The sequence below is a fragment of the Hyperoodon ampullatus genome, assembly GCF_949752795.1.
Source record: "Hyperoodon ampullatus genome assembly, chromosome: 6".
Taxonomy (NCBI): domain Eukaryota; kingdom Metazoa; phylum Chordata; class Mammalia; order Artiodactyla; family Ziphiidae; genus Hyperoodon; species Hyperoodon ampullatus.
Window position 1 is genome coordinate 60,233,405 of NC_136919.1, and position 27,982 is coordinate 60,261,386.

At 35.3% G+C, this 27,982-nt stretch overlaps 2 protein-coding genes across 2 annotated transcripts in view; one reads left to right on the plus strand and one right to left on the minus strand.

Annotated features, from left to right (window-relative positions):
• CNTLN (centlein) overlaps nt 1-27,982 on the minus strand; it is a gene marked incomplete at both ends in the record, with an annotated part of 349,797 nt that overhangs the window by 192,833 nt on the left and 128,982 nt on the right. Inside the window, 2 exons of the mRNA XM_079706500.1 lie at nt 7,132-7,290; nt 25,240-25,377. Coding sequence (XP_079562626.1) covers nt 7,132-7,290; nt 25,240-25,377 — 297 coding nt within the window. The remainder of the gene's footprint in view (nt 1-7,131; nt 7,291-25,239; nt 25,378-27,982) is intronic.
• On the plus strand, nt 21,210-21,695 carry LOC307054701 (intraflagellar transport protein 22 homolog; the record flags this gene model as incomplete). The annotated part of the gene is made up of 1 exon (XM_079706547.1): nt 21,210-21,695. The coding sequence occupies one exon, from the start codon at nt 21,210-21,212 to the stop codon at nt 21,693-21,695; it is 486 nt and encodes a 161-aa protein (XP_079562673.1).

Genomic DNA, 27,982 nt, shown 5'->3' on the forward strand with positions numbered 1-27,982 from the left:
AACATCCAGTTTAAACTAAAGTATGCATAACCTAACTCCTTATTTTCCTGGATTGATATTAGCTCACATCATGTAATTATCATTAAACAGAACAAAAACTGATAAAATACATATTTAGTACCCCAAACATGCTAGATGGTCTAGAAGTTGAAAATGCTGATACAATTCCTATGTTTAAATCATACACATGTATATAAATGACATGCAAGGGTAGAAAAACTATTAAAACTTAAATAAATGGTTACAACATGCTCACAGGAAGAAAACACACTACTTTATTTCTCTTGATGGGTATTTATCGTCTAGAGGAGCCCTCCACATTATTTGTTAGGTAATTTTGTGTATGAGACTAATGATTTGTTATGGAGACCTCGAGGAAAATATGACTCACCTCTTTCCTGTGCTCAAAATTTTTTTCTTTTTTCTCTTCACCTTTATCTCCCTTCCTCATTCTCCTTATCCTACCACTGAAGGCAACTATTTTTATCCTTTCAGATAACAAAATAAATACTATGATATAAAGCAACTTAATAACTGGGAAAAAAGGAAGGGAAATGAGAGGAAAAAAATGTAGAAAGGAGAATTGAGAGAACAGAGGGAACAGAGAAACTCCATTAGAAACAGTAAATTAAAAAGACCTAACTCTTAGAGAAGTAAACTTAGTAAGAATTGGAAATAAACTATTACTGTAATTCAACTCACCTGAGTCTTACAGCTAGGCCCCAATTATTATTTGGGGATAATATAATTAATTAATGTGAAAATATATTTACAAATCTTAATTTGTAAGTAAACAGTTTCGTTTCATTGTTGCATGGACTACTTGATTACTCAAATTTATTGAAAAAAATGTAGAAAACTACATGTGGAAGAGGAATAAAGACAAGTATTAAGTAAAATATTCTAGGATTAGAATGAATAATTTGATGTAAATGAACACTGGAAGTCTGAACAGTAGCATACTGTTTATTCATGATAAATAATGTAATGTGATCATTCCCAAATTTAAAAATCCTTAACTCCACAGCTGATATATTTTAGGGGTGGGGTGGGGGGGGTGACAGGTCTAGTAAAAAAAAAATCTGCAGGTCAAAAGAAATCTGTAGGTCAAAAAGTTTAAAGTTGCAACAAAATAGAAGAAAGCAAATTTGTACAATCAGGAGAAACAGTGGCTGAAGAATAATGATGGGGGCTCTTTTCACAGAGGATGATAACATGCTGGGCTCCCCTTTCACCAAAAAGAATGCAATGGAATATTTTGAATAACATTTAACTCAGATATCAAAACAAACTCCCCAACATTAAAAGTTATTGAGTATTGAAAGAATTTTGAGTAGAATGAATTATGCAAGTTTATAGAATCTATTACAGAACACTTTAAGGATAAGACCACATTATTCTATGCATAACTGAACTATATACTGTGGGCTTTATAACAGAGTTTAACATTGTGGGTTTTGGACTCAAGATTACCTACATTTGAATTCTACCACCTGGTAGCTGTTTGATTTAAAACAATACTCTAAGACTCAGTTACTTGATCTATAAAATAGTAAGGGATACTACTACTAATATACCACACAGGGCTGGTGTGGGGCTTAAATAGTGGGCAAAAGCCCTTTTTCCAGTGGCTGATACAAAATAAGCTCAATAAATATTAACCATTATTCATATATGGTTGTTGGAGGTGACTTACATTTGTACCTCAGCTTAAATAATATATTTCTAAAATAGTGTGTGTACATGTAAACACACATTCTCCCTGGCTTATAGCACAAGTTTATGTTCTTTATCTTTATTTATGATTATGCTCCAACTGGAAGGCCTTCCAACTTGTATTCTTAGTTTTTCTACATTTTTACACACTCCAGGACCACTCACTCAAATAGTTAAAAATTAAATGGACTGGAATAATATTTAAATTAAGATAGAAATATATGCCTGTAAAGTTTAAAAATACTTTAACAATTCAAATAAACATCTATGATTTTTAAATTGCATTATCCAAAGTGGGATAGTGTTGTACATAACTCCTCAAGGTTCAATAATTTAACATTTACTGATCATTTCTCATGTGGTAGGCAGGTCTCCTTCAAACTCCATGATCCTCTGTTCTTTCTTCCTATTTAATAACTTTAAAAAGCTATCTTTATGTATGAACTAATTAAGAGTGAACTGTACAACATTAATATAATGTCACTAGCCTTTTCATAAAAGAAACTGTTTCCTAGGGGTGTGTGTGAGTGAGTGTGTGTGTGTGTGTATGTGTACATATTCAATATTCTCTAATGAATGCTAATAGTCTAAGCTGACAACAAAGAGATGTTTACTGCAGCTTTATTTATAATAGTGAAATATTTAAACAGCACACATGATCAACACTGGAAAAATGGTTAAATAAGTTATATTAGTGCCTCCAAAATAGTTATATGTCATGATATTGTTTTTATATAACATGAAGTGAAAAGATAATTAGGGTATTCAAGATATGTTAAAATGCATTTAAAAACCTAAAAGGAAATACTCGAAATGTTAATGGTATTTGCCTCTGGAAGATGGAAGTATACAGTAAAGATTTTTTCCTGTGTTTTTATGGATAACTATTTACACACAGACTACCAAAGAAATATTAACTATAATGTCTACTAACTGTAGGCAAAATTTATGAAGTATAAATAAGTAATCAAGAACTTTTAAATTAAGTCTAGTTGAAAATACTAATGAAAACCTTAGGAACAACTTCAAGGATCTAAAATAATATCAAAATTAAAATGCTACCATTAAAATTATAAATTCAGAATGAGTATCAAGTTAAAAATCAGTGAAGTTCTCCTCTCCAACCCCCACCCCTTGAGAGGTTAACTTTTGACGAACTAATAGAAAGAAAAGGGAGTTCAAACTGGGGGTGGGAAAGAGAAAAAAATAGAACAAATACAAGGAAAACTAAGCCAGTTCTCTAAAGCAGCAGATCTGCTTGCTTTTTTCTTTTTGCCTCCATGCTGTTCATAAGCACACCATATTGGCATCATATCTCTCATTATTGTCCATGATAATTCTTGGAGGGGATAGTCATGATCCTGGGGGAAGGTTTACATGGTTTCAAAAAGTATCCCAGATCAAAGTTCAGGTTATGACACATTCTCCAAATAGGAGCATATAAACTCTACCTCTCCAAATTTAGTAAAAGCACTGACTGACTAGGGAATTTATGGCTTCAGCTATAGTCATGTGGAAGAGTTATGAGAAATTTCTCTCATTGATGTCTTCTTATCTTCTCAGAATAAACATTACTAATATCACTTCATCAAAGAGAGTCTTTTTTATCCCTAAACTAGGAACCTGCCCCAGCTATGTTCCCAAACCTCCTACTACTGTTAGAACATGTATCATTCTTACATCTCCTATTTAATGTCTGTTATCAAATAGATTTTAAGCTGTGAGAGGTGAAGAATAAAGGCAGTAAAAAGGTCATCTATGCAGATAACTGGGGGAAGAGATTTCAGGCAGTGGAACCCAGTGCAAAGACCTTGAGGGTGAAGAATACCTCGTATGTTCAAGTGAAAAAACAAAGTTAAATGTGGCCAAAACAGAGAGATTAAGAAGCGAAGGCAAAGATGAGATCAGGGCTTCCCTGGTGGCACAGTGGTTGAGAGTCCGCCTGCTGATGCAGGAGACACGGGTTCGTGCCCCGGTCCGGGAAGATCCCACATGCCGTGGAGCGGCTGGGCCCGTGAGCCATGGCCGCTGAGCCTGCGCATCCGGAGCCTGTGCTCCGCAACGGGAGAGACCACAACAGTGAGAGGCCCGCATACCGCAAAAAAAAAAAAAAAAAAAGATGAGATCAGAGGGGTAATGCAGAGCCAGATCAGGTAGAGTCTCACAGGTTGTAGTAAGGACTTCGGCTTTTGCTTTTAATCAGACAAGAAACCAGTGGGGGTAATTTAAGAGAGGAATGACCTGATTTGACTTACTAAGTTTTAGCAAGAACATTCTGGCATCTATGTTAAGAATAAACTCAAAGTGGGTAAGGTCAGGAGCAAAGAAACAAAGTAGGAAACTACTGCAATCATTCAGGTAATACAAGTTAGTAGTCACAGCAGAGGTAGTGGGAAGTAGTAGGATTCCAGACACCCTCTGAAGGCAGAGCAGACAACAGCTTAGTTTTGAACATGTGAAGTCTGAGATGCCCGTTAGGCATCAAGTTAAAAGATGCTTAAGTAGGCGATTAGATATACTCTTTCCTAGAGTTCAGGGAAGAGATCCAGAGCAGATAATCAAATCTGGGAGTCATCAGCATATAGACAGTATGATTTTGAAAGCCTAGGTGAGTAGATAAAATCACCTAGGGTATGAATTTAAACAGAGGGAAAAAAAGAGGTCCTAAGATTTTGGCTTGGAACATTTTAACATTTAGAGGACAGGGCGACTAAGGAAGACTAGAAAGCAACAGAAAAGAAACAGCTAGAAGCTGAAAGAAGAAAACCACACAACTGTGATATGCTGTAAGCCAGGAGGAAAAAAAGGGTTTCAAAGGATAGAGTCATCAACTGTGACAATGTTGCTGGTAAGTAAGGTAAGGTGAAGACTGCTAGAAGATTACTGAATTCAGCAATATGGGAGTCACAAATGATTCTGCAAAGAGAAATTTTAGTGGAGTGAAAGGGGCAAAAACTTGATTGGAATAGGTTCAAAAGAGAATGGAAGAAGAGCACTTTGAGACAAGTTAACTCTTGCAAGGAATATTGCTGGAAAAGGAGACAAAGGAAGGGAAGGAAAGGAATATAGTAAGGTCAAGACAGGTTTTTTTTGTTGTTGCTTAATTGTTTTGTTCTTCCATGCAGATCAGAGACACAACAGCATGTTTTTATGTGGTTAGAAATGATCCAGTAGGGAAAACTGACGCCGGGGAAGAGATGAGGAACACCTCCTTCTGAAGTTTATAATAAAAAGTTGAGGAGGGAGACCTCAGTAATCATCAAATTATATTCTGGTAAATCCACGCTGTACTTTACATGTTTCTGTTGGAGCATGGGGAGGAGGAGAAGAGCAAGAGCTATACATACTGTCATGGAAATATACCCAAGGCATATTATTTGAAAACAACAAGTTAACGAACAGTAAGGATAAATTAATTAATATTAAAAATGTAAGATACCTAGATTGGTGATATGTGTATATGTACACAAACACAGTATATAATGCATGAAAAGGTCTGGAATGACTACTCAGATGATTACCCCTGGGGAGGGGAATGAAATGAACTGGGATGAGTGGAAGAGAACTCAAATCTGTTATATTAGCATTATCAGTACTTCTATTATCATTTCAAATTTTTATGATAATATATTTATATAATTCTTATATAATTAAAAAGATGAAATAATTTTAAAATACTCTGTTCTTCTAGAGGAACTCTAGGATACACTCTCAAATATTAAGAGCAGTAAAGTCTGGGGCAAGGGCTTCAGGCAGGAGGGCAGAGAACTTTATTTTTTTATACGCTTCTGAATTTTTTGAAAATTTATCACAAGCATGTATTACTTTGGTAATAATCACTTCAAATAAAAATGTTTAAGTATTCAGTTGTTTGAAATGATATTGAATTTACAAAAGTTCTCAGGTAGGGTATTAAAAAAATGGTTGCTCTCTGCAAAGGCTGCTAAGGAGGATCAACCAAAAAGTAGAATTAAGGCTGAAACAATTTATCTTAAATTTTAAGTTAAGCAAGGCTGAAAAAGGAATCTTGGAACAAAAGACTGAAAAAGTAAATAGCAAAGGAAACACTGCCTTTTTCTTCCACCTTACCAAGTTCTCTCTTGCTAACTGAGAGGAGAAACAGCAAAAGTATTTGCACATGAGAGAAAAGAGTTATGAACTTTAACAACAAGCAACCCTAAAGACATATTTTAATATAACTTGCCATGGGTTAGGGACTTTCAAGCAAAAATCAAGAAAGAGGAAGAAATGTTTGCGTTAAATACCTACACAATGAAAAAGAGAAAAGAATTAAAGTTACGAATAAGGTCCAATTTTTCAAGTCAATTTAGCAATGGAGTCTGGTTTAGGAACAAAAGCATAATGGGCAATCCCACCGTATAAAACAAAAAGGTAGAGCTATTCTATTCAAAGTGGAGAGGATGGACACTACCCTGATGCTTGGTGTCATCCTCGTCCTGACAGAAACTCGAAGGAAACACAGAATTTAGTCGAAAAACCACAGTTACAAAGCATCATTTGAAAGTATGTGTATAAAGTTTACTTAATAGTTATTTATTTCATATTAATTGTAGATGTTGAATTTCCACAGTGCTTTTTTAGGAGAAGAGTAAGTTTAGACAGAAATAATCCCCAAATAACATAGACTGCACCATTTAACCTCTCTAAGCCTTGGCTGCCTCAACTATTAAGAGGAAATAACATCAATCTCATAGGGTTGATCTGTGTAGAAAATAAATTATTTCTATAAATATGTACACCACACAAAACATAAAGAATTCAATAAAAGTGTTTTTTAATTACTAGCTGTAATTATTGCTGCTGTGTCAGCATACCTAAATAGCTGGGTAAGCCTTCTTGAGGGGCTCCTTAAACAACTGTAAAGTAAAATGACTACTTAAAAGAAACACAAAATAAAGAGAGAAAAATCCTTGGAAAATATTGATCCTAAAGACCTCATCAGCATACCCATTTGTGTTTGTGCAGATTTGCCAATAAAATAATGTGCAAATTCTATAACTGAAAGACTGCTTTAGGTCATAAACTAGAATCATACTTGTTGAATAATTTCTCATTATAGAAGGCTGAATAATCCCATTCTCCAAATCCTTCCTGGTTTGAGGACTACAGTCCTAGTATGTTTCATAGTAGATATCAAAACTCCAATTTATAAAAACAATATCCTACAGAATAAATTTGCATGTATATTTTAAATGTTTCAGCCTTAACAGCCATAAAAATACTCACATAATTTTGAATATTACCAAATTGAATCATATTTCATTTTTAATTTTGAAGAAGCAATATAAAAGGGAGTAATAAAGCAATATTGAAATGTGCAAAAATTTGAATTCTATATATTTTTATAAGTTCACACATATAAATTTACATTTTTATGACAGAATAAAAGCATACTTTTTGATACGATATACTTTCAGCTGTGTGAACATCTTCCTGGTTCCTCAGTACCTTCTGTGTGTCCATATTCAGAAGCTGAAGCTGCTGGATCAGTTCTGCTTGCTGTGCTGTATGCGCACTGTTCTGTTTGTACAGATTCTGCAGCTCCTGCAACTCCTTCCTGTGCAAAGCAAGCAATAAATAGAGAGAAGCATGAATAAAGATCATCTTAGTTAAATAATTTTGTTCATCTAAAGTTATAGATCAGCCTCCAGTTTTTTCATCTATTATTTTTTACTGCAGGCAAACATTAATAAGACAAATATGAAGTATTTAATATTTATCACATACACCTAGGAAGTATTGATAGAACTACTATGAGTTTCAAAGCCAAACGCTTATCAATTTTCTTTTATAGCTTGATAGTAATAAAAACCCTGGACATACAGTCATACAACCACCTTCTTATTGAAATTAAGTTACACTTCAGTTCCAAGAATTAATAAGCACTGATGCCAACTATCAGTTCTGAATACAGGGTAACTCAACCTTTCATTTTATATTATATAGAAACTTAAATGTATTAAAAAGAATCCCAAAAGGTAAATTAAGTTTTCAAACAAAAGTTCCTTAAACCACCACTAGTTTGTCACCTCAGGGGCCTAGGCTGGGCTTCCTGTGACTCCTCTAACCCATCTTCAAGGAAATGATGAGGTTTTTTGTCAGAAGGAAGGAGAGCAATACAAGGTGAAATCACTCCTTCCAACCAACCCAGGGTAAACTTGGTAAGTAGAAGGACAAATGAACTGGAGTGACAGTCTTCATGGCCCTAAGGGTCCAGGAAAACCACACCTCTGGGATAGAGGTTTCCAGATTCCTGTGCTGGTGAATCCTGTGTGATACAGGTCATATAAAACTAGAAAATATGTTGTAAAATAAATTTGAAGAGAAAGATATTTATAGAGATGTATTTCACAGAACTATACATTATAGTATATATTTTGGAGACTATTTTTAATGGAGACTTTTCTTTACTTATAACCTCAAACTGGTGATTCATTCACATAAGATAAATCTTAAAAGTCAGAAAAAACATAAAAGATATGCAGACAGTTGTTGAACATGGATGAATATTAATATGGGAGAAATGAGCTCTGCTTATTTATTTATTTATTTATTTATTATTTTTATTTTATTTTTTTTGCCATGCCACACGGCTTGCGGAATCTCAGTTCCCTGACCAGGGATTGAATCCAGGCCACAGCAGTGAAAGTGCTGAGTCTTAACCACAGGACCGCCAGAGAATTCCGGAACTCTGCTTTTTTACAGGTTTAGAATATTAATGTTCTCCAGATACAACAGAAACCCCTGAACCCACACAGATACATGTACATACACCATCTGCCTTAGTCCTTTTGATATAACAAAAACAGCACAGACTAGGTAGTTTACAAAAACCAGAAAGTTATTTCTCATAGTCGGGGAGGCTGGAAGTTTGAGATCAGACTGCCAGCATAGTCAAGTGAGGATCCTCTTCCAGGTCGCACACTTATTGTTACATCCTCACACGGTGGAAGGCACTAGGGGCCTCTGAGAGGTCTTTTTTACAAGAGGGTTCTACCCTCATAACCGAAGCACCTCCTTAAGGACCCCACCTCCTAATGCCATCACATTAGGCATTAGACTTTCAACATATGAATTTTGGGTGGACACAAACATTTAGACTATAGCACTTTTTTTCTGTAACTATTCAAAAAACTGAAACCTGTAGAAAATAATAGTCCAAAAATGGGGGAAGGGAAAGAAGAGAATCAATAATGGCACATGCCTTGAGAAAATATAATACAAGAGAGGGAGAGAAGAGACACATAGTAATGATTCTTGCTGAGTATTGTCATTTTTCAAGAATAACACTGGCAAGAATTATCAAAGGAGATAGGCAGTAGCTGTAGAATAAAATTCCATCAGCATAGATAGTCAAGATATGTGTTAGCCAAGAGACCTAAGTAAATGTTGCGTTTAGAAAGAAGACATGATGATAATACATATCATCTTTCAATACAATACAAAACACAAAAAACTTATTTCTCCTCTAATAACAGAAGATAATTTTTCTTAAAGAGAGGGCCAGAATCAGTAATTGGCTTGGATTTAAGGGTCATTTGGAACAAAATATATGTATCTTTAATCAGAAGAAACACTTGAGTTGGGAGATGTTCATACTATGAGACAGTTGGGGAGTAAAAATCAACTAAGAGAAGAGCATATTCTTGTCTCTCATCTTGTGCTATTTTCTGGGCATACTCTCAGTAAATGGAATGGAAGCATAATTTTATATTATGTATAAATGTTTCTTTCTTTGTGTCTTCTCACACCACCCTCTGAAAAGTAGATGAGATAGAATGTACAACAATGTTGCAAATATGAAAGTGGAATTTGATCAGTATCAAAGTAAGCTGCAAATAAGGCTTTGGAAACATACATCTGGACAGCTGGAAAACACTTAACTTGTGTAGACCTATCTTCATTTGAAAATGAGTAAAGAAAAACAAACAGGACTTATTTAAAAGGAGTACTTAGAATTAAGAAAAAAGAAATTTTATTGTGCATACTCAGAGGAAAATTATACCTCTGAGTAGGAGTTATTGAAGGAATTATAAGAAAGGTCTAGAAAATGTACGAAAAAGAAACCATTGCACTTCTCTTAATTATCTCAATAGAAAGCCAAGACGGGAAGATAATCTTAACAAAAATGTCTGTGAAGGTAGGGACTTTTTTGCTAACTGCTATAAATGGACAACCTAGCATAGTTCCTGTAGCCTATTAAATATTTGTTGTTGTCTTAGACACATCTTATATACCTTTTCAGATTCAGCTCACCAGCCTCCTAGATTCTTAGTCCCTTGCTCTGCCTCAGACTATTAACTACCACTTAAGCCTATAACATTTATGCAGCTCATGTGGCTCCATCACTTGAGGTCAACCAGCTGCATGCCTAGCATATTTGTCTCCTTGTACCACTTCCAGATTAGGATAAAATGCTACAACACAGGCATGGTATAAGCAGCAAACTTTGATCGATGGAAGATAAAACACAAGAAGAGTTTTTTTGTTTGTTTTGTTTGCTTTTTCTATCTGATGGATTGCTATAGGGCACGGTTTCTTTCTACAGTCTGTCCAGAATCAACCTGAGTGGCTAATTCAATGCGTCTGATGTCTCTTCATGGCTCATCATGAAGCAGTGGCCAGCACAATGATGTTTCCTTGAACTACTCTTTATCCTTCCCTGCCTCAGATTATTCTTCTCTCACTCACTCTGCCTTGGAATTGAATCTCTCAAGTAAGTAATCAGTAACCTTCACTCAGCCTCTGTTTTCTAGGATACATGGGATAAGACAGTTGTTGAATGCATGAAATGATAAGGATAACATAAAGAAGAAAGAAGAAAGATTGTTAAGAAAGAAAGATGTCATAATAGCATTAAAATCCATAATGAGAGAAGTTATGAGGCAAACCAAAACTATGGAAAGTAAAATTAATTGGTAGGTTCAAACTTGAGAAGTTCCTCCAGATACGATTAAAAAGAATAAACGAAAGTGTGGGTTGAACTGAGACTATGCTGAGAACCAACAACACTTCTTCCCATCTCAAGAAGAATGTTGTGTCTGGTCTTACATTTAGGTCTTTAATCCATTTTGAGTTTATTTTTGTGTATGGTGTTAGGGAGTGTTCTAATCTCATTCTTCTACATGTAGCTGTCCAGTTTTCCCAGCACCACTTATTGAAGACACTGTCTTTTCTCCATGTATATCTTTGCCTCCTTTGGCATAGATCAGTTGACCATAGGTGCATGGGTTTATCTCTGGGCTTTCTATCTTGTTCCATTGATCTATGTTTCTGTCAATATTATGACATAGTATGAGTGTGTTTTGTGTTTGGTAATTGCAATCATTGTTGCTGTTGTTGTGGTCATCCATTTACAATGCTTGGTGTCAGTTTATTTCTTTCTTGTAAAAATAAAATACAGTGTGTGTGTGTGTGTGTGTGTGTGTGAAAAAAATACTTTTTAAGATAAAAAAAAGAAGAAGAATGTTAAGCTGATTAAAAATACTGTATTGCTCAGTTATAGTGATGTTTACTAAGGGATTGAATGAGCCATAGGATAAATTAGGAATATCCCTTTAGACATCAAATTTGACAGCAAAGACTGACAAAGGGTTTCAGACAGCATCTATAGGTTATTTTGCAGTTACCAAAAAAAAAAAAAAAAAAAAAAACTTACAGTTACAAAAACAAAGATTTGCTTGCTCACATTACATGTGGCTTTCCCCTATCCTAAGCCCCAAACTGGAGCAGTAGACGGCATTAGTAATATGCCACTCTAACGGCAGAGGGCAAAAAGTAAAGGCAATTCAAGCAATGACTCTTTTAAAACACTTGCCAGGACATGATATACGTCACTTTCACACTCATTCCACAGGCCAAAATAAGTCACATGGCTAAATCTGATGTTAATGGAGGAGAAAGCATACTCCAGCAACAGAGAAGGCCCTGGTAAAAATGGGCCTTTAAGATGAATCAAAATTGAGTATAGGAATAAACACATCAAGAGTAAAAAGTTTAATGAAGAGCACTGAAGCAATATAGAAAACTAAGTCTAAATATCTTTAGGCACGGTGGTTATGCATGAGGAGATAAAGGTTATGAATCCTGAGATGCAAAATGAGAAGGAGTTAAAATGGTTGAATGTATGTCCTATTTTACTAAGTGTATGTAGCAGGGTATCAAATCCAATTCAAGATGAAATGTAGTTTTTCTTAAAAAAAACATAATTACATCAACCTCCAAAGTTTTTTTCATGCCATTTCTTTCTTAGCTTTAGAAAAATAGTTAGTGGTTCTTATAGAGAAGAAAAAATTATCTGAGATTTAATAATTCTTTCAATTTCATTTCAGTGTCTTATTGTTCCATTATATCACAAAAACTGAAGTTATCACTTATTAGAACATATTCAGGACTTCCCTGGTGGTCCAGTGGGTAAGACCCCATGCTCCCAATGCAGGGGGCCCGGGTTCAATCCCTGGTCAGGGAACTAGACCCCGCATGCATGCAGCAGCTAAGAGTCCTCATGCCACAACTAAGAAGTCTGCATGTTGCAACTAAGAAGCCTTCATGCTGCAACTAAGAAGTCCGCATGCCACAACGAAGATCCCATGTGCTGCAACGAAGACCCAATGCAGCCAAAAACAAACAAACAAAAATGTTCAATACAGTCCCTTTTATCTAAGAACTTGTTTACCTACTCTTCAATCTATAAATATGTGTTGAGAAAAATATAGAATGATTCCAATAAAATTTTAACAGCTATTATTCCTCTGGGGTTGTATTTTAACTCTAATTTTTTCCCTCTATCTTCTTTGTACTTTTCGGTACTACATGTAGTTTCTTGTAATTCACATGTATCATTATACCTAAACAATTATATACTTAGTTTGTTACCATATAAATATAAATCCCAAAAAAGAATAGCAATATTAATTTCAGAGGAATTAAAACTCAAGGCAAAAAAAATTATACAGAAAAAAAGTAAAAAGTACAATTCACAGTAAAAACAAAATAACTTTGTTGGACACTTTACCCACCAAATCATAGCACATCAAAACAAAATAGCACAAAAAAACAACAAGTAATAAAAGGAAAATCAGTAGGAAACTATAGGGAAAAGAAAGATTCCATTTAAAACAGTAACAAAAACCATGAAAGAGCTAGGAAAAAAATTTAAGAAGAAAGGTCAAAACCAGCATAAGGAACAAAACATTTCATAAGGACAGAAAGGTACTGAAACAAATGTAATGTCATTCCCATACTCTGGGACAGAAAAACTGACATCATCAAGAGGGCAATTCTCCTTCAGTTTGCTTTTAAATTTGATGCCATAATAAAATAGCAGACAAGAAATAAGCCAGTTTAACCTAAAGTTTATATGGAAAAATTAATTAAGCAATAAATGTCCAGGAAAGCTCTGAAAAAGAGCAGAAATGGAGAATGCACCACATATTCTCTTATCCAATATTCATCATCTCTACACTATTACTCTCTGTACTCTAGTCTACAATCTAGCCTGAGAGGCCAACTTCCACAGACTACATTACATTGGCTCCCTTTCTTCTGGGTTTATATTTGAGTAGTTGAAAGTGCTGGTCCATGATTAGAGGGTAAAGGAAAAAGAGGTCAAGGTATTTCATTCCCTATCTCCCTCTCCAATGAGCCACAGTTGGCAGTGTCTCTGTTCCTCTATCTAAGAATACTTCTCCTATTAGTCAGCCTCTCTCCCAGGGCTAGACTTCTCACAGAGATCCAGTAAAAGCTTCTCTCCTTGCCCCTTCTGGCCTAGGGGTAGTAACAGTTTCCTGTTGCTGATAATTTGTATTCCTCTGAATCTCAATATCTATTTGGAGAGAATAGACATCTTTATCATACTGAGTCTTGCAAATCATGAACTCCGTATTTATCTGTACACACTAGACTTTCTATTTCAAGCAATAATGTTTTACAGATCTCTGTATAGAGGTAACACATATCTTTCATTATATTTGCCGTTCATATTTTTACCTATATTATAAATTATATTCTTTTTAAGTCTATTTCCTAATTTTTTTGCTGGCATAAAAAATGCATTTGAATTTTGTACACTGACCTTGTATCTACCAAGTGTGCTAAATCCACGTATTAATTTTAGAAATCTTTCTATAAATTTTTTTGGGTTTGCTATGTTAATTACTCATATATAGGCAAATAACTAGGTCTTTATCTTTCATTTCCAGTTTTTTTAATTTGAATTTTATTTATTTTTTTATACACCAGGTTCTTCTTAGTTATCTATTTTATACATATTAGTGTATATATGTCAATCCCAATTCATCCCACCACCACCAACCCACTCTTGCTTTCCCCCACCTTTGATGTCCATACATTTGTTCGCTACATCTGTGTCTCTATTTCTGCCTTGCGAACCAGTTCATCTCTAGCATTTTTCTACATTCACATATATGCATTAATATATGATATTTGTTTTCCTCTTTCTGACTTACTTCACTCTGTATGACAGACTCTAGGTCCATCCATGTCTCTACAAATGACCCAATTTCATTCCATTTTATGGCTGAGTGATATTCCATTGTATATATGTACCACATCTTCTTTATCCATTTGTCTGTTGATGGGCATTTAGGAAGCTTCCATGATATGGCTATTGTAAATATTGCTGCAATGAACATTGGGGTGTATGTTTCTTTTTGAATTATGGTTTTCTCTGAGTATATGCCCAGTAGTGGGATTGCTGGGTCATATGGTAATTCTGTTTTTAGTTTTTCAAGGAACCTCCATACTGTTCTCCATAGTGGCTGTACCAATTTACATTCCCACAAACAGTGCAAGAGTGTTCCCTTTTCTCCACACCCTCTCCATCATTTGCTGTTTGTAGATTTTCTGATGATGCCCATTCTAACCAGTGTGAGGTGATACCTCATTGTAGTACTGATTTGCATTTATCTAGTAATTAGTGATGTTGAGCATCTTTTCATGTGCCTCTTGCCCATCTGTATGTCTTTTAGGGAGAAATGTCTATTTAGGTCTTCTGCCCATTTTGGGATTGGGTTGTTTTTTTAATATTGAGCTGCATGAGCTGTTTATGTATTTTGGAGATTAATCCTTTGTCCGTTGCTTCGTTTGCAAATATTTTCTCCCATTCTGAGGGTTGTCTTTTCATCTTGTTTACAGTTTCCTTTGCTGTGCAAAAGCTTTTAAGTTTCATCAGGTCCCATCTCTTTATTTTCGTTTTTATTTCCATTACTCTAGGAGGTGGGTCAAAAAAGATCTTGCTGAGATTTATGTCAAACAGTGTTCTTCCTATGTTTTCCTCTAAGAGTTTTATAGTGTCTGCTCTCACATTTAGGTCTTTAATCCATATTGAGTTTATTTTTGTGCAGGGTGTTAGGGAGTGTTCTAATTTCATTCTTTTACATGTAGCTGTCCAGTTTTCCCAGCACCACTTGTTGAAGAGACTGTCTTTTCTCCATTGTATATCCTGGCTTCCTTTGTCATAGATTAGTTGACCATAGGTGCATGGGTTTATCTCTGGGCTTTCTATCCTATTCCATTGATCTATATTTCATTTCTGTTTTTGTGCCAGTACCATATTGTCTTGATTAATATAGCTTTGTAGTATAGTCTGAAGTCAGGGAGTCTGATTCCTCCAGCTCTGTTTTTTTCACTCAAGATTGCTTTGGCTATTCGGGGTCTTTTGTGTCTCCATACAAATTTTAAGATTTTTGTTCTAGTTCTGTAAAAAATGTCATTGGTAATTTGCTAGGGATATCACTGAATCTGTAGATTGCTTTGGGTAGTACAGTCATTTTCACAATATTGATCCTTCCAATCCAAAAACATGGTATATTTCTCCATCTGTTTGTGTCATCTTTGATTTCTTTCATCTGTGTCTCATAGGTTTCTGAGTTCAGGTCTTTTACCTCCTTAGGTAGGTTTATTCCTTTTGTTGCAATGGTAAATGGGATTGTTTCCTTAATTTCTCTTTCTGGTCTTTTGTTGTTATTGAATAGGAATGCAACAGATTTCTGTGCATTAATTTTGTATCCTGCTACTTTACCAAATTCATTGATTAGCTCTAGTAGTTTTCTGGTCTCATCTTTAGGATTATCTACGTATAGTATCATGGCATCTGTAAACAGTGACAGTTTTACTTCTTCTTTTCCAATTTGTATTCCTTTTATTTCTTTTTCTTGTCTGATTGCTGTGGCTAGGACTTCCAAAACTATGTTGAAAAATACTGGCGAGAATGGATATCTTTGTCTTGTTCCTGATCTTAAAGGAAATGTTTTCAGTTTTTCAACATTAAGAATGATGTTTGCTGTGGGTTTGTCACATATGGCTTTCATTATGTTGAGGTGGGTTCCCACTATGCCTACTTTCTGGAGAGTTTTATCATAAATGGGTGTTGAATTTTGTCAAAAGCTTTTTGTGCATCTATTTAGATAAGCATATCGTTTTTATTCTTCAATTTGTTAATATGGTGTATCACATTGATTGATTTGCGTATATTAAAGAATCCTTGCATCCCTGGGATAAATCCCATTTGATCATGGTGTATGATCCTTTGAATGTGTTGTTGTATTCTGTTTGCTACCATTTTGTTGAGAATTTTTGCATCTATATTCATCAGTGATATTGGTCGGCAATTTTCTTTTTTTGTAGTATCTTTGTCTTGTTTTGGTATCAGGGTAACAGTGGCCTCGTACAGTGAGTTTGGGAGTGTTCCTTCCTCTGCAATTTTTTTGGAAGAGTTTGAGAAGGATCTGTGTTAGCTCTTCTCTAAATGTTTGATAGAATTCGCCTGTGAAGCTATCTGGCCCTGGACTTTTGCTTGTGGGAAGATTTTTAATCAGTTTCCATTTCATTACCTGTGATTGGTCTGTTCATATTTCCTATTTCTTCCTGGTTCCATCTTGGAAGGTTATTCCTTTCTAAGCATTTGTCCATTTCTTCCAGGTTGTCCGTTTTATTGGTATAGAGTTGCTTGTAGTAGTCTCTCATAATGCTCTGTATTTCTGCAGTGTCCATTGCAACTTCTCCTTTTTCATTTCTAATTTTATTGATTTCAGTTCTCTCCCTCTTTCTTGATGAGTCTGGCTAAAGGTCTGTCAATTCTGTTTATCTTCTCAAAGAACCAGCTTTTAGTTTTATTGATCTTTGCTATTGTTTTGTTTCTATTTCATTTATTTCTGCTCTGATCTTCATAATTTCTTTCCTTCTACTAATTATGGATTTTGTTTGTTCTTCTTTCTCTACTTCCTTTAGGTGTAAGGTTAGATTGTTTGAGATTTTTCTTGTTTCTTGAGGTAGCATTGTTTTGCTATAAATTTCCCTCTTAGAACTGCTTTTGCTGCATCCCATAGGTTTTGGGTCATCATCTTTTCATTGCCATTTGTCTCTAGGTACTTCATGATTTCCTCTTTGATTTCTTCAGTGATCTTTTGGTTATTTAGTAATGTATTGTTTAACCTCCATCTGTTTGTGCTTTTTAAGTTTTTTTCCCTGTAATTTATTTCTAATCTCACAGTGTTGTGGTTGGAAAAGATCCTCGGTATGATTTCAATTTTCTTACATTTACCAAGGCTTGATTTGTGACACAAGATTTGATCTACCCTGGACGATGTTCCACGTGCACTTGAGAAGAAAGTTTAATCTGCTGTTTTCAGACGGAATGTCCTACAAATATCAATTAAATCTATCTGGTCTATTGTGTCATTTAAAGTTTGTGTTTCCTTATTAATTTTCTGCCTGGGTGATCTGACCATTGGTGTAAGTGAGGTGTTAAAGTCCCCCACTATTACTGTGTTACTGTCGATGTCCTCTTTTATAGCTATTAGCAATTGCCTTATGTATTGAGGTGCTCCTATGTTGGGTGAATATATTTATAAGTGTTATATCTTCTTCTTGGATTGATCCCTTGACCACTATGTAGTGTCTTTCCTTGTCTCTTGTAACATTCTTTAATTTAAAGTCTGTATTATCTGATATGAGTATTGCTACTCCAGCTTTCTTTTGATTTCCATTTGCATGGAATATCTTTTTGCATCCCCTCATTTTCAGTCTGTATGTGTCCTGAGGTCTGAAGTGGGTCTCCTGCAGACAGCATATATATGGGTCTTATTTTTGTATCCATTCAGTGAGCCTCTCTCTTTTGGTTGAAGCATTTATTCCATTCACATATAAGGTAATTATTGATATGTATGTTCCTATTACCATCTTCTTAATTGTGTTGGGTTTGTTTTTGTAGGTCCTTTTCTTCTCTTGTGTTTCCCACTTAGAGAATTACTTTAGCATTTGTTGTAGAGTTGTTTGGCGATGTTGCATTCTCTTAGCTTTTGCTTGTCTGTAAAGCTTTTGATTTCTCCATCAAATCTGAATGAGATCCTAGCCAGGTAGAGTAATCTTGGTTGTAGTTTCTTAACTTTCATCACTTTAGAAATATCGTGCCACTCCCTTCTGGCTTGTAGAGTTTATGCTGAGAAATCAGCTGTCAACAGTATGGGAGTTCCCTTGTATGTTATTTGTCGTTTCTCCCTTATTGCTTATAATAATTTTTCTTTGACTTTAATTTTTGGCAATTTGATTACTGTGTGTCTTGGCATGTTTCTCCTTGGGTTTATCCTGTCTGGGACTCTCTGTGCTTCCTGGACTTGGGTGGCTATTTCCTTTCCCATGTTAGGAAAGTTTTAGACTATATCTTTTCAAATATCTTCTCGGGTCTTTTCTCTCTGTCATCTCCTTCTGGGACCCCTATAATGTGAATGTTGGTGGGTTTAATGTTGTCCCAGAGGTCTCTTATGCTGTCTTCATTTCTTTAATTCTTTTTTCTTTATTCTGTTCACGGTAGTGATTTCCACCATTCTGTCTTCCAGGTCACTTAACCGTTCTTCTGCCTCACTTATTCTGCTACTGATTCCTTCTAGTGTATTTTTCATTTCAGCTATTGTATTGTTCAACTCTGTTTGTTCTTTAATTCTTCTAGGTGTTTGTTCTTTAATCCTTCTAGGTCTTTGTTAAACATTTCTTGAATCTTCTCAATCTTTGCCTCCATTCTTTTTCCAAGGTCCCGAATCATCTTCACTACAATTCTTCTGAATTCTTTTTCTGGAAGGTTGCCTATCTCCACTTCATTGAGTTGTTTTTCTGGGGTTTTACCTTGTTCCTTCATCTGGTACATAGTCCTCTGCCTTTTCATTTTGTCTATCTTTCTGTGAATGTGGTTTTCATTCCACAGGCTGCAGGATTGTAGTTCTTCTTGCTTCTGCTGTCTACCCTCTGCTGGATGAGGCTATCTAAGAGGCTTGTGCAAGCTTCCTGATGGGAGGGACTGGTGGTGGGTAGAGCTGGGTGTTGCTATGGTGGGCAGAGCTCAGTAAAACTTTAATCCGCTTGTCTGCTGATGGGTGGAGCTGTGTTCCCTCCCTGTTGGTTGTTTGGCCTGAGGCAACCCAACACTGGAGACTACAGGCTCTTTGGTAGGGCTAATGGCAGACTCCGGGAGGATTCACGCCCAGGAGTACTTCCCAGAACTTCTGCTGCCAGTGTCCTTGTCCCCACGGTGAGCCACAGCCACCCCCGCTTCTGCAGGAGACCCTCCAACACTAGCAGGTAGGTCTGGTTCAGTCTCCTATGGGTCACTGCCTCTTCCCCCTGGGTCCTGATGCACACACTACTTTGTGTGTGCCCTCCAAAAGTGGAATCTCTCCACCACTCCTGTCAAAGTCCTGCAATCAAATCCCACTAGCCTTCAAAGTCTGATTCTCTGGGAATTTCCCCTCCCGTTGCCTGACCCCCAGGTTGGGAAGCCTGATATGGGGCTCAGAACCTTCACTCCAGTGGGTGGACTTCTGTGGTATAATTATTCTCCAGTTTGTGAGTCACCTACCCAGCAGTTATGAGATTTGATTTTTTTGTGATTGCGCCCCTCCTACCATCTCATTGTGGCTTCTCCTTTGTCTTTGGATGTGGGGTATCTTTTTTGGTGAGTTCCAATGTCTTCATGTCAATGATTGTTCAGCAGTTAGTTGTGATTCTGGTGCTCTCGCAAGAGGGAGTGAGCGCATGTCCTTCTACTATGCCATCTTGAACCAATCTCCTCCAGTTCTTACGTCTTTTAATTTTTATTACTGCTTTACCACATACTTGATATTTCTGACTATGTGCTAGACATTAGTTTGTAAAACTGTAGACATAATTTGAGGACAGAATTGCTTTACTATCCTCCAGAGTTAATTTACACTTGCTTCTGCTAAGTGCCTAGGAACACCAGCAATCCAGATGCATTAGTCCAATTTCAGGATTCTGACTTTGATGATATTCCTCACCAAAATTGTGACTGTTCTGTCTTGACCTTTATTTTTTCATTTTTTTTTTGGAGATTCACAACTAATTTCTAAAATTCCCAAATCAATTGACATTAGCCCACCTTCTCAATGGAAGTTAAGCTATTCATTTAGCTCACTCTCCACGTAACTGTTGAATCATTACTAGTCAGGCAAAAATTTTAGTTAGGCAACTTAACTGGTTACTGACTTTTATGCAAGTTCTAGGTTTATACTAAGATGTTCTGTATATGTTACAGACATGTATATTATTTATTTATATTCTAACACAAGGTAAAAATCATTTGTGGTACTTCACAGCAATATTCCATAGCATAATGGGTAACACGGATTAATTATTCAATAAATAAGCAAATAATTAGGAATTCAAAGAAATAAACCCATAAAGAAATAAAGCTAGGTCAACTCCATCATTTATCAACAAGTAAAAGTATATCCAAATAAGAAAGTGCCTAGACCACTTTTCCTACAGTTATGGCTTGGTATGTCTTTTGCACAATATACAGATTCAATACAGTAATGCTGGTATATCATAACCACCACACACCAACAAGAAATAAAAATGAAGGAGACATGTAGTGTATTCAGAAAATTATTATTCAAACAATTCAGGAAAAACACTGAAGACATCTCAACTACTACCCTATAATGAGGGTCTGAGTCAAAGTCCTCTGAAATCTTCCAGCTCTGTGCTGTTACCTCCTCCTTTTTGAGTCCTATAATCAAACACTTAAAATTACACAGAGTTCATCTCTTTACCATCTTGTAAGAAAATGTCCATCTATGGATATCATTGCCTTATTTACTGAAGCTTATAGTTCTTGCAGTACACTAAATTCAAGTATACAGATAAATGCAGGTGCAAAATTTAGTAGAAAACATAATTTTTCAAATCCCATTCACATACCCTAGAATGGACCGCATGTTCCATCCAATAGTTTAAAATCATCATACTTTAAAATGGAAAGGTCTTGTCGGAATATTTTATGTAGTTATAGGTGCCATATTTTAAGAAGAATATTGATGATATAAACTCTGACAAGATGGAATGCATTCAGAAAGGCAACCCAGGCTCTGCCCTGACAGCAGCAAGGGCTCCGGCAGCACCTGGGTGGGCTCTGGCAGGTCTTTGGGCAGCAGACCGCAATGCTGATAGCCAAGATCCTCTTTGTGGGGCCCTGTGAGACTGGAAAAACCGTTTGGGCCAACTTCCTGACAAAATCTTCTGACATCGCCGAATACAACCCAACCCAAGGAGTGAGGATCCTGGAATTTGAGAACCCATATGCTACCAGCAACAACAAAGGCACAGGGTATGAATCTGAGCTCTGGGATTGTGGTGGCGATCCAAAGTTTGAGTCTTTTTGGCCAGCCCTGATGAAGGACTCTTACGGGGTGGTGATCATCTTCAATGCTGACATCCCAAGCCACCTGAAGGAAATTGAGATGTGGTATTCCTGCTTTGTCCAGCAGCAGTTTTTACAGGATAGTCAATGTCTGTTAACTGCACACCATAAACCAGGCTCTGGAAGTGACAAAGCAAACCCTGCTTTGGCACCACCCTTGAACAAGCTGAAGCTGGTGCACTCAAATCTTAAGGGTGACCGGAAGAGATCAGGATGGAGTTCATAAAGTATTTAAGAAGCATAATCAACTCAGTGTCTGAGAGCAGAGACTGGGAAGAGATGTCAATTATCAATTAACCGGCCTTCACCTAGACGCTTCCACATCCCAAATGAAGTCAATTTTAGTGCAAATCTGAAATCCATCTACCTACTGAGGTTCTCATCTCCCTTTGGCTGTAGAAGACATTTTCCTTATTTGGCCAAAGGTAACAGTCAGCCAGGGAGTTGACTCATACCGTCTATTCTCTGTCCTTAGTTCAGCTGAGAAAATCCTGTTACTGAATTCTGATTGCTTTGCCCCAGATCTCTCCAAAGAGCTGGAAAACTAAGGTGGTTTTTTCTTGCCCTTCACATTATGTCGCATTATAAAAGTTGTGGAATTGTAACTGTCATAGCCCAGTGATAGCAACAGTAGTTTAATCCACGTGGATTGGTTTAAATGTGATTTTCATTCCTTAATCTGTACAATTTGCCTAGGATATTTTTGAAAAATATTAGCATTTAACTTCTCCAAGATTTTATTTTTATTTAGATGTCCTTTATACCTGGACACCATATCACACTGGAAGGTGGAATATATATACTTCTTCTAAAAAGGTTTTTTATTACCTCAGGGGAATTTAATTCTTAAATATTATTTCATGTAATACAGGAAAAACAATGTTATGTTGTCATAACACCCATTTGTAAAAACAGTCAAAAGATTTAATGCTCAGGATACAAATATGGTGAGTTTATAGCTTATTGTACAAGTTTGTTTTAGTGATCTTTCAAATTATTATTCTTTCATAAATTTTACTTTTTGAATTTTGTAATATAGCCAACCTGAAAATATATTAACTAGATCAAATGTTAGATGTAGGGACTTCCCTGGTGGTGCAGTGGTTAAGAATCCGCCTGCCAATGCAGGGGACACGGGTTCCATCCCTGGTCTAAGACCCCACATGCCACAGAGCAACTAAGCCCATGTGCCCCAACTACTAAGCCTGTGCTCTAGAGCCCACAAGCCACAACTACTGAGGCTGCATGCTGCAACTACTGAAGCCTGCGCACCTAGAGCCCATGCTCTGCAACAAGAGAAGCCACCGCAATGAGAAGCCCGCACGCTACAACAAAGAGTAGCCCCTGCTCACCACAAGTAGAGAAAGCCTGCAACGCAGCAACGAAGACACAACGTAGCCAAAAACAAAAACAAAAACAAAAATGTTAGATGTAGGTCTTTTCAACTGAGAGTGGAAGAAAAGTAGAGACACTTACAAGAGATGAAAAATATGCTTGGCTGTGTTTCACTCTTACAATGAAGAGGGCTGAAATGCAGCCATGTGGGCAGTCTGCTTGAGAGAGTGGTGTTGGCAGATAATGACAGTTCCCTGGTAAATTTAGATTGAACTACAGTCAACTCTTAGTAAACTGCCTGGATTACCCGTGAGCACATTTTAAGCCCAGGTTAATTTCCTTTTGCCTGACCTCCTCTCAGTTGGAACTTTTGCAAGGAACACAAGATTACGTTAACGCAAACTGTAGTAAATCTTCTTTATGTAATACCTGCCATAATACTAATTGATGTTGAGACTACAGCTCCAAAACAAACAGAGATTATTTTTATCTGATATTTTAATGATTATCCAAGAGCTCAGTAGAAAAATTAACCCAGCAGCTTTCACTTACATTCATAGCCAGAGTAAACCCTTGGGAGTCCTTGAATCGAGAAAAATGTTTTAAAATTTAAGAGGCCACATGTGCAGAGGTTACAAGAGACCATTAATGAAGAAGTCTCCCTGTCTTACCTGTCCCCAAACCCCATCCCTCTCTCCAGAAGCCCCCTTACCTTCTGTATTCTATCAGAAGTCTGTGCACATACAAATGTGCTTTATTAAAGGAAACAGTAGCAAACTATTCACACTTTTTTACAACTTGTTTTCACTTTTTTTTATTTGGAGGATTTGTGTAAATATATACAGAGCTACATTTTTCTTTTTTACAGCTGTATAATATTCCACTTAACCATTTATTTGGGAATTTTATATTACATACTTTTACTAACAAAAAAAAAGAGAAAGAAAGGCAACCCAAAACAATATAACGTCTGTGAAACATATACATGAAAAATTATGAGAAACAGAAGCAGTTAATAAGTTAATAAAAAAATTTATTAATAAAGTTATCTTTTATTATTTGAAGGTCTGAACTACAGAACAGATTAGACTGTTCCTGAGATTCTCTAGATAAGGAACCAAGATACAAATGGGTGCATACTGTAAAAAGGCAAATGTCAACTAAATATATGAAACAATCTAGAAATTTGAACAAAATAAAAAAGAACAGTCTTGAAGAGTACTGAGAAACTTATAAACTAAAAGTATCAAGCAAAGACTAAAAGCCTTTTTATAGGGAAGAAGATAGGAATAATTTAAAATTTTAAGATTGCTTCTAAAACTAAGATTCTATTAGTGTTTAGAATTACTTTTTTGACTTCATCAAATTACTGGCTTAAAAAAATTATACCGTGAGTGCATAAAGTCTATCATCTGTAAAGAAATACTTTTCCTCACCCCATGGTAAAAAGGTTTTTAAAATGTGACACAATGGATTTTTGCTTTTATTTATAATATATAATGCTTATATATTTTTATATATAATAAAACATATAATATAAATTAATATATATTATATATAAATATATAATATATAATATATAATAATATGTATTAATCTATTACCCAAGCAAAAATACTACTCCAATATATATATTGTAATACACTATATATAAAAATAAGTATTAAGTATATATAAATATTTATGTATATCATAATTATATATAATGTTAATTATAATTGTATATCTATATAAATATTATATAGATAGTATATTACATATATAAATATATGACATATTTCAGAGAATGAAATTGTGCTTATACAGGTATGTGATAAACTTTGTATGATTTATTTTAATTAGTTCAAATTTTAAAATGTACACACATACATACATGTGTATATATGTATAACATATGTGTGTATATGTGTATATATATATTTATGGTCTGTTCTAACAATATTTTCTGATAAAGATTATTATAAAATAAATTAATAGGTAGTTTAACATCTCTCAAAACACTTAAAAAGTTTTTCAAGTACTTCCACTTTATAAGTAGTGCTACAAAATTAACTATTTTGATATAGAAAGAATATTTCACAAACTAAAACTATTTAGAACATAATAAAATAAAACGTCAAAACTGGATCACTCATTTATTATTCATTATAACAATAATATTACATAATGCATGGGTAGGAATTTTAGAAGGAAACAAGGAATGAATGCATCCTCCTTGTTAAAAACTGAACCAAGGCTACTCTTTGAGCATGATTCTTTCCAGTCCTGCGAAACCCCTGATTGTCCCCGTTAATTCTAGATAGTTTCAATGCACAGACATAAGTACTCACAGAAGATGTATATTGTCATTTTAGGGTGTTAATAATAAACAAAAATGCTGGCATTCTGCATAACAAAGGACATTTCTAAAATGTTAAATTAAGTAGTGAGTATACTTGCCTGACCAGGGTAATATCCATATCCTTCTGGATAAGTTCAGTCTGTTTATTATTCAACTGTAATGATACAGCATTATATTTACTCTGTGATACTTCAATTTCTTTCCTTGCTTCCATTAAACTGTCTTCAAAGACCTAAAATTAGAGCATTCATATCACAAATATAATAAATATCAAATAAATAAATAAAATTAAAAGTCTATTTAACTAATCCACAAAATAACAGTGAAAAATCAGTAGTGCTTTAAATTTTACTTTTTTGTTTCATTAAATTAAAAAATGTTAATACAATCAATAAATTTTACACCAGTCACAGGTTACTTTTTTCAGAAACTGTAAAAGTATCATCGTCTCCTAGTGTGAAAGTTAAGAATCTGAAGCTAATAAACTTGAAAATCTATGTAGAAATTTACTTATTAAAATTACAATAAAGGAAGTATTATACAATGAAAAAAGTTAATTACAATGAACAAAAAAAAAGAGCTCATTTACTTAAATATTACTCAAAACAAATAGATATTATTTCCTCAGTTTTAAATACAGATACACTCAGAGAAGAAAAAATGGTGCAGCAAAAAAATAAAAATAATTTTACAATGTTTCAGGTTCAGATCATGCTGAGTTCACTTGATTGTGGTGAAATTTCACCTAAAGTTCAAAGTTGGTCTTTTCCTCCTGATAACTCTCTAAATCTTTTTTTCATTTTGAAACAATTTTAAAACTGATGTATAAAGAATAAAGATGCAGATGTAGAGAATGGACTTGAGGGAGGGGGAAGGGGAAGCTGGGACGAAGTGAGAGAGTGGCATGGACATATATACACTACCAAATGTAAAGTAGATAGCTAGTGGGAAGCAGCTGCATGACACAGGGAGATCAGCTGGGTGCTCTGTGTCCACCTAAAGAGATGGGATAGGGAGGGTGGGAGGGAGATGCAAGAGGGAGGAGAAATGGGAATATATGTATATGTATAGCTGATTCACTTTGTTACACAGTAGAAAATAACACACCACTGCAAAGTAATTATACTCCAACAATAAAAATGTTTAAAAAAACTGATGTACATTTTTTCAAAAATATTTTTACTCAAAAATATATTATAAAATTAATTTATTTTCATAAAATATTAAATAAATATTTTATCTAAAAGTAGAGGATACCCAAAAATACACTATACATTCATTATTTACAAAAGCGAGCAACAAGCTTTAGGTCAAGCACTAAAAATCTACTCTAGCAATGCACCCATACCTCATATATTCTCCCTGCAGCAACTAGAATGAACTTCTGAAGATAAAAGTATTGGCTTTCAGCCAAGATAGCACTGTGAGTACGTGCATATCTCATTTTATCATGTTTCCCCTTATTGCACTTCACTGATATTGCATTTTTTTTTACAAATTGAAGGACTGTGGTAACCCTGCATTAAACAAGTCTATCAATGCCATTTTTCCAACATTTGCTCACTTCATGTCTCAGTGCCATACTCTGGTAATTCAAACTCTTTCATTATTATTATATTTGTTATGGTGACCTGTGGTGAATGATATTTGATGTTACTACTACAACTTGCTAAAGGTTCAGATGACAGTTAGCTGTTTTTAGCAATAAAATATTTTTTTAAGTAAGATATGTAAACTGTTGTTTTAGACATAATGCTATGCACACTTAACAGACTACAGTATAGTGTAAACATAACATTTATGTGCACTGGGAAACCAAAAAATTTGTGACTTACTTCATTGCAATATTCACTTTATTGTGGCAGTCTGGAACCAAACCCACAATATCTCTGAGGTATATCTATACTTCTTAAATTCCCATTTATTAAAAAAGAGTAATGATAGATATATAGGTGGGTGTGTGGGTGGATGTAAGAGAGAAAGAAAGAAGGAAACATGGAATGAAAGGGAAATGAGAGAAAGGAAGGGAAGGCAGAAAATAACAGGTGTTCACTGGGACACGAAGAAGTAGGAACCTTTGTGTGTTGTTGGGACTGTAAAAATACTCTCAAAAACAGTATGGGGGGTTCCTCAAAACATAAAAAACAGAACCACCATATAATCCACATCTGGGTGTACATTCAAAAGAACTAAAAGCAGGGTCTTGAAGAGATATCTGTAAACCCATGTTCGTAGCAGCACTATTCACAATAGCCAAGTGGCAGCAACCTAAATGTCAAATGAATAAACAAAACGTGCTATACACATAAAATGAAGCACAATGCAGCCCCCAAAAGAAAGGAAAGCCTGTCACATGCTACCACATGGATGAACCTTGAGGACATTATGCCTAATGAAACAAATCAGTCACAAAAGGACAAATACCAGATGACTCCACTTATATCAAGTATCTAAAGTAGTCAAATTAATAGATACACAGAATAGAATGGTAGTTACCAAGGCCTAGGGTAAGGGAGCACTAAGCAGTTGTTATTAAAAAACAGAGTTGCAGGTCTTGAAGTCAACAAAGTTCAACAAAGTTCTGGAGATCTCTTTCACAGCAATGTAAATATAGTTAACACTACTGAACTGTACACTTAAAAACGGTTAAGGTGGTAAATTTCATGTTATGTGTTTTTTACCACAAGAAACAAGGAAGGAAATTTTGACATATGAAAGAACATGGATGGACCTTGAGATAATTATGGAAAGCCAAACAAGCCACTTACAAAAAATAATGTATGACTCCACTTATATGAAGAATCTCATAGAGACACAAAGCAGACTAGTGGATGCCT